Source organism: Protobothrops mucrosquamatus, unplaced genomic scaffold, assembly GCF_001527695.2.
Source record: "Protobothrops mucrosquamatus isolate PMUCROS unplaced genomic scaffold, P.Mucros_1.0 scaffold326, whole genome shotgun sequence".
Classification (NCBI taxonomy): Eukaryota; Metazoa; Chordata; class Lepidosauria; order Squamata; family Viperidae; genus Protobothrops; species Protobothrops mucrosquamatus.
In genome coordinates, this window is record NW_015386665.1 from 256,097 (window position 1) to 269,905 (window position 13,809).

Consider the following 13,809-nt stretch of genomic DNA (forward strand, 5'->3'; position numbering starts at 1 on the left):
GTGGGAAGGGAGTTTCTTCAAAGATTCTTGTGTATAAGTACACAGGACTGTTTCTATAGTTCTCAAAAATTATCTTAAGAGGCTGATTTATTTTTCAGATTAAATGCTTACAGAGTATATGAAATATTTGTGGACTTAGAAGCAAGTTATATACTTGCAGTAACTCCTCATTTCCCTGAGCCAATTTATTTCTTGGGTTCTTAACCTCTGGCGTTTCAGGAGGCAATTCACGCCCTATTGAAACAAACAGCTTCCATTCCTTCCAGATATTTAGATGCTGATCAAGTTGAAAAACTCTCTTTGAAAGGAGGAAACCTGCAAAAGCATGAAAAGAGTGGGATTTTACTGTTGTGCCCTAAGTTTAGGCTTGGCCATCTTTGGGTGGTTAGCTGCAAAAAGAAAAAAGAAAAAAGGAAGACTGGTCTTCAACACCAACCACACCCATGTAGGAAGCTACCCAAATGTTAGTTAACAGTCCTCTAGGCCTGGCAGTAAGTGAAAACCTCCTCATCTCTAGGGAAGAGAACGCTCCTGCTGGAGCCATCGCCCCAATTCCCAGACCGTATTTTGGCACTGATACGTTTGAATCTTTAGTACCTGAGTTTCTGAGAGATTGAGCTGCCTGGCCAGCTCTGTTCTTTCCCGTCCAACCACATATTGGCACCTCTGGAATTCCATCTCAAGCCTATAAAGTTGTTCGGCAGTGAAAGAAGTTCGAGTCCTCTTGGGGCGGTCGAGATCAAGCCCTTTGGGAAGAATGATCTCCCTGATGGAACCTTTGGCATCTGGCAAAAAGAGAAGGAGGCATGTTTAGATCCAGAAGGGTGGGTGGCTCACGGATCCAGTTTTTAAGAACTGCCTGGAGAGGCCACTCCAGACAGAGCAAGAAGCCTCTCTTGGCAGGGATTGAAGGAGTCTCCAGAATTTCCTGCTAGCCCCTGCACCACGTTCTCAGATGGTGGGTTATAAAGCACGCCATCCTCCCTCCCAAGGGAAGAGCCCTAACACAAAGAACTCCAAAGGAACCTCACAGGTTTCAAGACCGCCTAGGCACCACCCGAGGCCTATGCCCAGCAGTCTCTGCCTTGCACATTCACACCTGCTTGAGTGCCCTAGATTTCCCTACAGGGAAAGCATTCAAGTGAGCCATCTCAAGAGAGCTGTGATGTCCACCTTCTGCAGCCCGCTCTCTCTCTCTCTCTCTCTCTGGAGCTGCCTGCTTTTCCATGTTGAAGAACATCAAGTTGCCCTTTGTGGCTGCCCATTTTCTGCTCCACCTTGATCTGGCCACAACATTGCAAATCTCACTAGCCTCTTGACGGTGAAGTACAATCTAATTCAAATTACATACCAGGCTTTCCTTTATGGGTTTGCCCTGTAATTTTCCTTCCTATCTGTGAGGAAGCAAGCCTAGACTTCTAAGATTTGGTTTCTTCTTTCAACCGGGGTGGTAGTGGTGGTGGTGGTGGTGTCCTGGATGAATTACCAGGCCTGGTTTTCATTCATGCACATGTGAGCAGAATAAAATCTTTTTTAAACGCACAAGCGCACACACACACACACACACACACACACACACACACGGATATGTAATTACAGAAATGAAAAACTGACTTGTTAATTTTTTTTTTAATTTTAATAGCAATGGAAAATTATTCCATTGTTGTTTATTGGAGGAGGCGGAAAGAAGATAATAATCCGGGTTAGAATAAAAACAAAAGAAAATCATATCAAGGAACTAAACAGAACCATAAACCGTTTTTAAGTAAACGTGCTAAAATGGCACTAACTGAATAATAGCAGCAAACATCTCCACTACTACACCGCTTTCTGATAGATTTTGGTATCACTATCAAAAAAGCTGCAACCGCCAAATATTTGAGCGGGAATGGGTTCAAGGGTAAGGAATGCTTGGAGGAAAAGACTTGTCTTGGGGGGGGTCGCTATGTCCTCAGGCGAGAAAGAATTTCCTGCTGCTGTTGGAAATCAAAGAATGGGACAAAAGTAATAGGCTGAAAATAAGAGAAGCGCCCAGTACATTTCTGAATAAGTCTCCAGAGGTTATTTTTCTTCCTCCGTCTCTTCTTTTCTGTTTTGCTTACCTTAAGGACTGGAGGTGGTTTTCTTTCCCCTTTTTCTTTTTTTGGAGGGCGGAAGAGAAATTTCAAAGAAGCAGTTTTTTGCAAAAGGCTGTGACTGAAAACTCCTATGGAGAAGTAAGTTCTACTGTACTGAATCCGGTGGGTCTTACTCGAATGCAAACAGTCAAAAGAATTGTAGGCTGAATCTAATGGGATCAAAATAGGACTTAGCAACCTCTTTCCTGCCCTTTAAAGCAAAGGTAAAACTACAGAAGAAACACAACTGGGGTAGATCTTAGCTTTCCCTTCCCTCAAGACGGAGAAAAAGAAAAGATAATCTGTATAAACACGCCGCCTCAGCTAAAACGTAAGGTTTGGGCATGGAGCCCTTTCACAATCCTTGACAATCCAAATTGCAAAAATATTCCTAGACCTGAGAAACAGCTCGAGAACGGGATGAAAGCGCTAAAAAGAACGGAGTGAAGCCATTAGGAAACCACAGCAATTCATCTGATTTCGAAACGAGAAAAACGAAAAACGAAAACCGAAAGTAAAAACGACAGGAAAGGAAAGGAAGCGGGCGGGCGGGAAAAAAGTCATTAATCAAAAAATTTCAGAACGTAAAGCGACGGGTCCTACCTCGGACTAGTATTCTTCTGCAATAATCCGGGTCAGCGGAACTGGATTTATTTTTATTGCAGTCTTCCGAGACGCCCGAAGCCGAAAAAGTCCCTTGCGGTTCTTTCAAAAAAGAATTCGAAATATTTCCTTCGGAGCTTTTGCTTTCCTTGCCTTCTTTATGCCCGTTCTTGGAGAGCCGGTTGGTTTCCAGCTCTGAATTGCATCTAACGTCCATTTTGTCTTGTTTCCCAAACATGTAGTGCAATATGGTGTAGGGGTTTGTTTTGTTTTGTTTTTTAAGTGGGAGAGAGAGAGAGAGAGAGAAAAGAGGCGCGGGATGAGGGCGGAGGGGAGGAGGAAAAGAAGAGAAATCTGCTGAATATCGCCCGGCGTACGATCAGTTCGGTGAGTAACAAGCGAATCCCTCGAAGGCGAGAGTCGGTTCGTCTGCTGGGGAGGCAGGAAATCGGCCGCTTCCTCAATCCCAGCGTCCTTGTGCGAGTGTCCAGCTTCCCCGCGCCCCAATGATCAGGTACTCAACAGTGCAACTCTAAAATGATTTAATGCCTCCCTTATTACAGAGAGGGGATGCAGCGGTTAGACACCCAGAGGGGACGCGCACTCGCTGTTTCAATTGATTACGGGTAATTTTGCAGCCTCCACATTTAGGTTTACCTCATGAATACACTAAATTGTTTGGATAATATATCACTTCGTAATGGGTGGTTTGTATGCTTGTCCCCAATCAAGTCGAGTTTAGCCAGTGAATAAACTGAAATGATTGGCCTTGCTTTCAGGAAACACACAATCAAAAGGCTGAGATTTCCAGAAGGAGAAGAAGGAGAACGAGAAGAAGGATCAATGGAAGGAGCGGGAGAAGGGGGCGAGGGAAGAAAAGGGGAAGGGGGAAAAAAAAACAAAAAAACAACTCTTGACAAGATTCAGCCAGAATTGTTAGGGGCCATTAGCAGCCATTATTAACTTTCTCCAGTTCGGCGTTCACCTTTCCCGATTTCCGAATGCGTTCATCCCAGACACGCCTCAGACAGAAATACAAATCTCTTTATAAATAGATCTGGACAAGGCTCCGCCAGTGTACCAAAAGGATCTTGGCAGATCTTCTCTGCAAACAGTCACCTCCCTAAAGGGAAACCCTGTCAACCGTTTGGGGGAGGGAGGGAGAGAGGGAGAGAGAGGCTCGTCTTGGTATGGATTCCAGATCCCAGAAATAAGAAACGATTTGTTCCTCCGTTGGAGATGGGCAGAAGAGGGTGTTACATCGGAGGGATCCCCCTAAACGCTTCTCTCTACTGCCAACCAGCCATCTTACAACTCTTTCCTTTGGTTAATTCAATGCGGATACATGTAGGTGCCCCCCCCCACTCCCCCTGCACGCCTTTCATAAAAATTGAACACATTTCCAGAGCTTCCTTCCTTCCTTCCTCCCTCCCGCCTCTAAAAAAAAAAGCCTGCTTTGTATCCAGATGGATCCAAGAGAGAGAAGGAGAGAGGAGGAGGAGGAGGAGGAGGAGAGTGCGGGGCAGATCTCAACTGCGTGATCTACTAAAGGGGGCGGGGAGAACGAGAGCGAGCGAGCGAGCGAGAGAAAAGTTTTTCCCCCTGGCTATTTCATTGTCTCGGCTACAATATCTTTGAGAACCGCAACAGCCAGTAATCCAATAAGACCATTGATTAGACGACAATGATTCAATTCAAGCGCCTGGCTTTGTGCACAGAGCATGCTCCAGCCTTTCTTGTCACCTTGCAGGGCAGAAGCCCTCTTCACGCTGCTCTCCTCATTCAGGCCTTTATGGGAAATGTAGAGCGAAAGGAGTGAAAGATGGCAATTATCTAATTGGACTATTAACAAACAATTCTCCGAGTGTGGCTGTCTGGCATTGGTTCTTGGGCGGGGTGAAAGGCCGCCTGTTGCACTGGCCCCATTCACAAAAGAGTTGCAGGGGCCAGGCGAGGAGGAAGAAAAAAGCGAGGGAACTTCTCACAGAAAATCCCAAGCGGCTTTAGGGAGGCGTCCTTACACACACACACACACCACACACCACACACACACTTCTCAAGACACCCCGCTTCTCACTTCTGAAGGTCGGGGGGGGGGACCTTGGAAGAGGGAGGCTGCTAACTTTAAGGAAAAAAATGAAACACCCTCCCCCCCCCCGCCTCTGCCCACCCTAAGCGGAAGGCACTCCTAAGGGCAAAAAGGGAGGTAGTTACACCGAAGTTTACACGGTAACTTCTGGGCACCCCTGCCATAAACGAATCCACACCCAGAAGCAAATGTGAATGAGACACCAGCTATATGCCAAGAAAGGGACTTCTTCAGTGGCTCACACCAACTGCAACCTTCCCTTCCTCTTAGTAGCTCATTGAATTGGAGAGCGCTCCACCTCTCTCCCCCCCTTGCAAGGGTCTGCCTTTGGAATCAGTTGGCCGTAAACACCTCTTGTCATTAAAATAATTTCCACTTTAATACACCTGAAGCACTAGATATCTACTTGGCAGATGCAAGCTACTTTCAGATTTCTGAGCGAAGGGGTCCTAAGTGGGGAACCTTTCTCCACAATAGCGGTCCGGCCTTGTCCCCGAGGATGAAATAGGATGCTGTCAGTTGCTTTTAGTATATTTGTATAATTCAGCAGATTAGGTATAACTGGGTTTGTTTTCAATAAATATATATATATATAGTTTGAGTGTAAATGAGTAAATATGTTGGGCGTAAACAAGTGCATACTTTATTTTATCGAGGTACTGTTATTCTTGCTATTGTTTTTATTGGTTATCTTTTTGCCTATAGAGCACTTGAATATATATAATCTCATATAAATACACAATATGCAGTTTTTCTGGGAAATGGAGAGAAATAATACGTAAATGGACTGAGAAGAGCTATGATATTTAATAGATTATCAGTAAGATTTAATGCCTGAATATTTGTACTAAAGGCAACACTTACCAGCACATCCTTGTGTCTCACACACACACACACACAATCTGTAGATGGAAGCCTATTACATATCTTTTCTTCAAGAGCTCAAGTTGATGTACATCACATCTTTCCATACACATTTTGACCTCACAATAATCTGATAAAGTAGCTTAGGCAGATAATGAAAAAGTGACCTAATGCCATGACTGAGTGGGGATTAGAATCTAAATCTCTGAGTCACTGTACAATTTTCTAATGCAAACTTTCTCAGGTTGGTATCTTCCAGGTGTACTAGAATTACAGTTGTCATGATACATAGTTAGCATGGCCAACACATTTCTGAATTGAAAATATGGGAACTGTAGTCCAACATAACTGCAGACCAATTGCACGCATTCCTGGATTGGCAGGCCCTACTTATAGTCAGTCATGCTCTTGTCAACCTCCACCTTGGACCACTGAAATGCACTCTACATGCATCTGTCTTTGAAGAGTATCTAGAAGCTTCAGCTGGTACACAATACAGTGGCATGGGCAACTATGTGTAGTGCTAGAGCAGTGTATGTTACACCTCTGACCCATGAGCTATATTGGTTGCCAATTTGCTTCAGGTGCTGGTTTTAACCTTTAAAGCCCTTCATGGCATGAGATCAGACAATCAGAGAGGCCAACTCTTCTTGGTAATCTCAACCCACCAGATCTCAAAGAGAAGGTATTCTAGGGACCTACCCATCACCAGTGTTCCCAGGAGACATGCCTTCTCTGGTGTGGCATCTACCTTATGGAATATTATTCCCCTGTCCCCTCCTCCCCCCAAAAATTAGATTTGCCCATTCTCTTTGATATTCCAAAAGACCATCAACCTGGTTATGTTGTTGAGGGGGACCATTTTTATCCTCTCTTTGCCTATGGTTAGTATAGTTGTTTTCATGGTATTTATTATTGTGCTTTTCTAGATGTTTATGTGTTCTTTTTATATTACCTGTTTTGTCTAATGTTCTGTGCCTCCCAGAATCATCTTCTGTGAGATAGGCAGCTCTATAAATTTGATTAATAAATAAATAAATAAATAATTGGAAGTCAACAGATTGGGGTAGGCTATTTTAAATATTAAAATATTTAGTTTCGGGTTAGTTTCTGTGGCCTTCGCTGAAACTATCAGTCTTATAGAAAAACAAATACCTCCGAACATTCCATGTGTCTGTAACTAGTTAGAAATTATAGTTTCATTTCCAGTCTTGGGCATTTGATACTGTATTGGATGGGCTAATATAGGAATATGTAGGCTATATAGGAATATATAGGCTAATATAGGACCTGGATATCTCCGAGACCGCCTTCTGCCTCAGATTACCTCCCATCGGCTGGTACGCTCCCACAGAGTGGGTCTCCTCAGGGTGCCGTCAGCCAGACAGTGCCGGCTGGCGGCCCCCAGGGGGAGGGCCTTCTCGGTGGGAGCTCCCACCCTCTAGAACGAACTACCCCCAGAGATCCGGGTGATCCCGGATCTCCCTTCCTTCCGCCGCGCCCTTAAGACATGGCTATTTCAACTAGCAGGACTGGCCTAAGGGGAAATTTTTAGCGGGGTTTTAAAAACAATTTTAAATTACAAAGGCCAAATCTAAATATTTCATTTTAATTATGTTTTTTAACGATAGTATTGGGATATTGTTTGTATTGTTTTTTATCAGGCTGTCAGCCTCCCTGAGTCCGCAAGGAGAAGGGCGGGGTAAAAATTCAATTAAATAAAATAAATAAATAAATAAAATGTGTACCACTGCACCACAGTGTCTTTTCCTAACTTAGCTGATGTGACCTAGCTTAGATATCTTGTCCTTAGAAACTTCAGTTTGTGGAAAGGTTGCCCCAGGATTTCATGATTGTCATGCAATGTGAACCTAATATAAGCTAGTCTCATGAACTGGCAGGAGATTTGATATTTGACTGACTAAAACAGGTAATCTGCTGATGGATGAGCTCTCTAAAACTCTATTGTCGTGGTCAGATCTCTTTCTTGCGATTTTTAAATTGGTGGCTGCTACAAATCTCTGCAGAAATGGAGGACTGGTTAAGTGGTCTGATGTGGTTACCCAGTAGATCAAGATGACTTCCTGAATGTGTTTGATGAGTTTTCCATCTCATCATTGATACTGTTGAAACCGTGGCTGACCACTGACATACTAGTCCCTACAGTTTCCATGGCAAGGTTTTGGAATTGGTTTGCCAATCCAGAAATTGCAAGCGGCGTAAAATGCTTTGGCTAGGTTACAGTGAACACATTTTGCATATATACTGAAAGGTCTGCATAGACTGGAAATTGCTTTCCAGGAAAAAGATACATTCTGGCGCTCTTTAAATCCCTCAGTGATTTAGGACCTGGCTATGTGAGGGATCACTTTCCTGATATGAATCTGCCCAATCACTGAGATCAACAGAAAAAGCACTCTGAAAGAGATCTTCACTGTTAGAAGCTCAGCTCTCTGAGATATAGAAGGTCTTCTCTTATATGCCTCACTGGAAGTTGGGTTTGATCCCTACTGCCCCGCATTTGGAAAAATGGTAATGACACATTTCTTTCAAGTCCATTTGAAGGTTCTTATTTTTTTTCCAGATGATAAGTCAAATAGGATTGATGATCTGAACTGTACTGTTGATTCTAACTGGACCAGAGCTAATTTGGTCCCTAGATACGCTTCTAGCCACTTAGTGTCGTGGATGTGTCAAGCTACAATCACTTGTGCAATAGCAATAAATAAATAAATACATTTTTTAAAAAGCATTAAAAACTTGATGTATGAGCCTAGCTCTTTGTGTGCATAAGGAAAAAATCCAGGAAAAAGAAAAATGAAACTTTCTGTTAATAGTTGAGCTATTATGTAGGATAAAGCACATTTCAATGAAATGCATGAATCCATTATTTGACTGCCACCTAACTTTAAGTAAACTAGATGCTCCACATCAAATTATAAAAATAGTACTATCTCATGGAAACATCCCAAAAGCTATAAAGGAGGCATATCTGCATAACATTGTTCTGCAACATTGCTCTGCAAATGTTACATTACAGTCAATGCACTTACCTGCTTATTAGGGTCTTGTCCGCCCTGGATGGTGAACATTTCCAGGATGGTGAACTGCAGGTGGATGCAGGCAGTGATTAATGCATTGCTGCAGGAAAGGGTGTTCCTGGCACCATTTAAGTAAGACTTGGTCTGTCCACTCCTTAAGAAACCATCAATTGGCCCAACCTGTCTGGACAATTTTAGTCCAGTTTCCCACCTCCCCTTTCTAAGGAAGGTGGTGGAAAAAGTCGTTGTGTTGCAGCGCCAGAGGATCGTGGATGAAATGTATTATCTGGACCCCTTTCACCTGCATCTCAAGATGGGTCATGGAACAGAAATGGCATTAGTCATGCTTACAGTTGATCTCTGGCAAAAGTGGGATGGAAATAGTGCGTCCTTGCTCTCCTTGACCTCTTAGAGATGTTTGATACCATCAACCATGGTATCTTTTTGGGCCACCTGTGGGGTATGGGGCCGGATGGTCACTGGATTGCACTGGATCGCTCCTTTTTCCAATGCTGGTCCCAATCAGTGTTGATAGAGAACTTCTATCAACACTTCTATCAACTTCTTTGTGGGATGCTTCAGGGACATCAACATGAAAATGCTGGGCTCTATCATCTGATACCATGGGATGAGATATCAACAGTATACATAGCTTTATATCACCATCCCGAGTGATCCAAGCAATGTTGTGGCTGTCCTGTCACAGTGCCTGGGACCTGTAAAGGTCTGGATGGGGGACAACAGGCTTTGTCTGGACCCTGGCAATATGGAGTGACTGTAGGTTGCACTACTCCAGACAAACCATACAACCTGGGAGTTCTCTTGGACTCGCTCAAAGAACAGGTGGCAATTGTAGCTAGGAGGGAGGGCCTTTGTACAACTTCGTGTTAGGCACAGTTGCACCCTTACTTGGATTGTGAAGTCAATGTGCTTGTTCTACATGGGTCTACACTTGAAGAGTATTCAGAAGCTAGAGTTGGGGCCGAATGCAGTGGCGCACACAGTTCTAGGGGTCTAGGGTGGCACATACAACATCTCTGTTGCGCAAGCTGCATTGGTGATCAGTTTGCTTCCGGATTCAATTCAAGGTGTTGATAATTATAGCATGGGTCCAGGGTATCTGAGGAGTCATCTCAGCCCAATGGGATTAGTCTGGCCCACTAGCTCCAGTGGAAGAGGCCTGCTATGGACCCCATCTGCTAAGGAATTCTGGCGAGCAGGTTCAAGAAAAGGGCCTTTTCCACTGTGGCCCTGTCTCTCTGAAGTACTCGGCCACCAGAGGTGAGAACTGCTCCTACCCTATTGGCCTTCCAGAAAGGTATTAAAACTTGGTTTTGCAAGTTAGTTTAGAGCCCTGAAGGGGCGCTCACTGCTGGAGTTCATTGACAGGATAAGAAGGCACTCATTCTGGTGCCTCTTGCTTCTTGCTTTTTTGCATAGTTTTTAAAATTTTAACTGCTTTTCTATTTATTCTTTTATGATCTCTGTAAACTGCCCAGAGTTGCCTTATCAGGGAGATGGATAGCATATACATTTAATAAATAAATAAATTGTGAGTTTTACCTGCCTGCGCTTCTTGAAAATTGAAATATTCTAAAATTCAATCCTGGACACTACTCATTTGGGCAGAAGAGTCTATAAAATCAAATATTATAATATCATCAATAGTGCATTATATTTTTTAACAGATAATGGATAAAATAAATTGATATGCAACAATATGACATGCATTTTAAAATAAAAAGGACATAAGCTTTGGTAGGGGATTACAGTTTTGTGAGTGTCCTTATAAAATTATTCCATATTTAATTTTTCATAATTATTTTTACTTTCCACTTCTACAGCATAATAATAACAAAGAATGAAATTGTGTCCCTCAATTACAGTATGCCACTGAAGTTAAAATATTTTTAATTTGATTATAATGCTCTAGTATGATTGATTTAATCCAAGACCTAGTTAAATCGCCACTAGTTAAATCAGTACATATCCTATGATTTAAGGACTAAAATACATAAGTCATGTGAGTTTATATAATTTATGAAAAGTTAATACATTTCTTAATTATGTCTTTCTCTGTCTTGCAGTTTATATCTGCATATTTCCAAACAAAATGTTAGAAAACTTAAAAAATATTTTTACCCATTATTTTTGCCTGAACTGTCACATGAACTTCTTGGGATTATTGTTGGTTATTATTGTTAGAGAGGAATGCAGAGCTGTATTCCAAGCTTTCAAGATAATAAACTGATGACTCAGTTTAGTCAATTTTGGTTGTTCTAACATTTTATTGAATTAAGTAGGCAGCCTTACTATTTAAACTGCTCAATTATCTCTAATCTAATACGTCTAAGCTGAAGTAGAAGGCACCGCTTCAGAGTTTCATTTTATTATTATCTTGTTACTATTTATGTAGCATGGATATGGCACCCAGTCACAATGGTTTTCACAACATTTTACAATAAAGAATAATGATTGATTCATGCTTTGGAGGCAGAGATTTCTTTAATCTTGGAGGAAGAAAATTGACATGAGTTCTATTTTCCTGACTCTTATGGATATGTATTAATCCAACTCTCCCTGCTTTCAGAGCAACCACATTACAGGAAGAATGAATGTTCAGGGTTAAAGTATGGATGAAATATCTACCCATTTATTTATTTAACTTGATTTCAGTGCTGCCCAATGCCAGACTAACTTTGGGTGACTCTTAATATAAAAAACAAAATACCAATACAATACGATACAATATAATATCTATATAAATAAAAATGTAAATGTTCGTTTGTTCAAAATCTTAAATCTCCGAAAGTTCTTCACCGATTGCTTTGAAATTTTGACACAACATTGCATTCGAATACGCGTGTGTTTCTATGTACTGTACCTATATTATATAGATGTCACACCTGTGACAGGTAAAACATGCTTTTTTTGAAAAACAGTGCCATCTGTTGGACGTAAAAGCAACACACGCTTTTACCAGACTGAGCCACAGCAACGCGTCGCCGGGTACAGCTAGTGATAAATAAAAGTAAAATAAACAAAATAAACAAAATGGCAAAACTGGATAACAAATACCAAAATAGATGAATCTTCATATTTGAAATACCAGCTATCAAACTTCTCCTCCAGTGCTTTACAAGATTTCAGCCCCACGGAAAATCTAAACTAACTCTTTCAGTGGTTTAACTAATCCCTTTGTGTTTTGGAGAAAATGGTGATGGGGGTTACGAAGACATGGAAATATTTCTTTGCCTTGCCTTCCATCCTGAACTTCCTTTCAATGTCCAATGTTGAAATGTTCCAAGTACTTTGCTGTCTAAATGCAACAAAGAAACAGAAATACTCCCTAAGTACAATTCATTATTGCACCAGGAATACAGAAGAAACATTTTTTTCCTCAGTGCATTACAGAAAACCTCTTTTATGGAGGCATCTGCTATAAAACATGCACCATTTTTTATAAAATGAAAACACCCTTCATAAACATTGCTTATTCATATTCAAATGTCAGCATATTATTTGATTGACACATAATTTGACAGAAACCTATATAACTGATCAACTAAAATTTGTTTAATCTGAGGAATCTAATTTGCTATCACCTGCTATTAATCTACTCTAATTACCCATTAGATAGGTACCCAGAAAGAACGAGAGACATTTATATATAAACCACTTTACACTGTGGTTAGGCAAGTCCCTTTGGAAAGTCACGGACAAGATAAAAGAGCAATATTTCTTTTCACTTGTTGCTCCCAGCAGTGTCAGCTTCTTGCCACACCTTAGATTTTCAATTTTGAACATATGTATTTTAACAGAAAGTTAGAATGAAAATATATCAAGAAGCAAATATAAAGTCAAGGTGGCTTGGTGATTCAGTCAACATATCTTTCCAAATCAACTGATTTTGGGGACTCATCATCCTGCAGGTAGGTTATCTTTCATGTCTGAATTGCACATGGAATGCTAGTATGTCAAGCTGTCCTCCTGATCTGTTAGAGAGGACTTCAAGGGAGGGGAATTTTATATGCTTATGCTTATCTTTAGTAATGCTACCATTTATCAGGAAATAATATGGAAATGCCCACCTGGCCATTGTTTATCTGTGGAGACATGGAAAAGTAAGAGCTATGTGTAAACTCATACACACACATACATACACACACAAACACAAATGAGATGAGGGGAAAAAAACAGAAGCAGAATTTTGCACCGACAGTTATGTTCCATTTTTCTAGTAACCAGTTGCCAAATTCCCATAGAAAATTCAGCAAGTTAAAATATTAATTAAATAGTGTGCGAAGAAGTGTTCATCAGCCTCCATTCTTAGACACATACGTTTTAGTTCTGTATAAAAGGGAAGTACTTGCGGCTGGATAATCCAATGAGATGTATATCCTTAGCCAAACCAAACCCTTTAAGTATTAGGTTTCTCTTTAGCCCACCCGATCTAAACATCTTTGGTATTAATGAAGACAAATGATTGGCTTTCTCCAAAGCATAGCTATTTGAAATGTACATCTTGTTTACTAGTTCCAAAGAGAGAAATAAATGTTTAAGATTGTACAAATAAAAATATAAGTTAAGTATAGGAGATTATCATAATAAATACAATTTGACACACACACACATTATCTAACTATCATTTTTTAAAACAATATTATGGACGGAGCAACATATAATAATAATAATAATAATAATAATAATAATAATAATAATAATAATAATAATAATAATAATAATAATAATAATAGTAAAGTTGGAAGGGACCTTGGAGGTCATCTAGTCCAACCCCCTGCTCAGGAAGGAAACCCTATACCATTTTGGACAAATGGCTGTCCAGTCTTTTCTAAAAGCTTCCAGTGTTGGAGCATTCACCGCTTCTGGAGGCAAGTTGTTCCACTGGTTAATTGTTCTAACTGTCAGGAAGTTTCTCCTTAGTTCTAGGTTGCTTCTCTCCTTGCTTAGTTTCCACCTGTTGCTTCTTGTCCTGCCTTCAGGTGCCTTGGAAAATAGCTTGACTCCCTCTTCTTTGTGGCAGCCCCTGAGATATTGGAACACTGCTATCATGTCCCCCCTCGTCCTTCTCTTC

The 13,809-nt window shown here is 41.1% G+C and overlaps 1 protein-coding gene across 1 annotated transcript; it reads right to left on the reverse strand.

The window, feature by feature from the left end:
- Positions 1 to 270: 270 nt before the first annotated feature.
- Positions 271 to 2,958, reverse strand: VAX1 (ventral anterior homeobox 1). Its single transcript, XM_015815221.1, has 3 exons — positions 2,721 to 2,958; positions 598 to 785; positions 271 to 315 (listed from the first exon to the last, which is right to left on the reverse strand). Exons 1-3 carry the CDS (start codon positions 2,956 to 2,958, stop codon positions 271 to 273), a joined length of 471 nt encoding a protein of 156 aa, XP_015670707.1.
- Between the last annotated feature and the right edge of the window lie 10,851 nt (positions 2,959 to 13,809).

Excerpts from the sequence above, each read along its gene's own strand:
- VAX1 (XM_015815221.1), bottom strand. The coding sequence starts at position 2,958 with ATGTTTGGGAAACAAGACAAAATGGACGTTAGATGCAATTCAGAGCTG. Across the intron at positions 786-2,720 it reads CAGAAGAATACTAGTCCGAG|ATGCCAAAGGTTCCATCAGG; the intron begins GTAGGACCCGTC and ends TCTTTTTGCCAG. Across the intron at positions 316-597 it reads TCAATCTCTCAGAAACTCAG|GTTTCCTCCTTTCAAAGAGA; the intron begins GTACTAAAGATT and ends ATGCTTTTGCAG.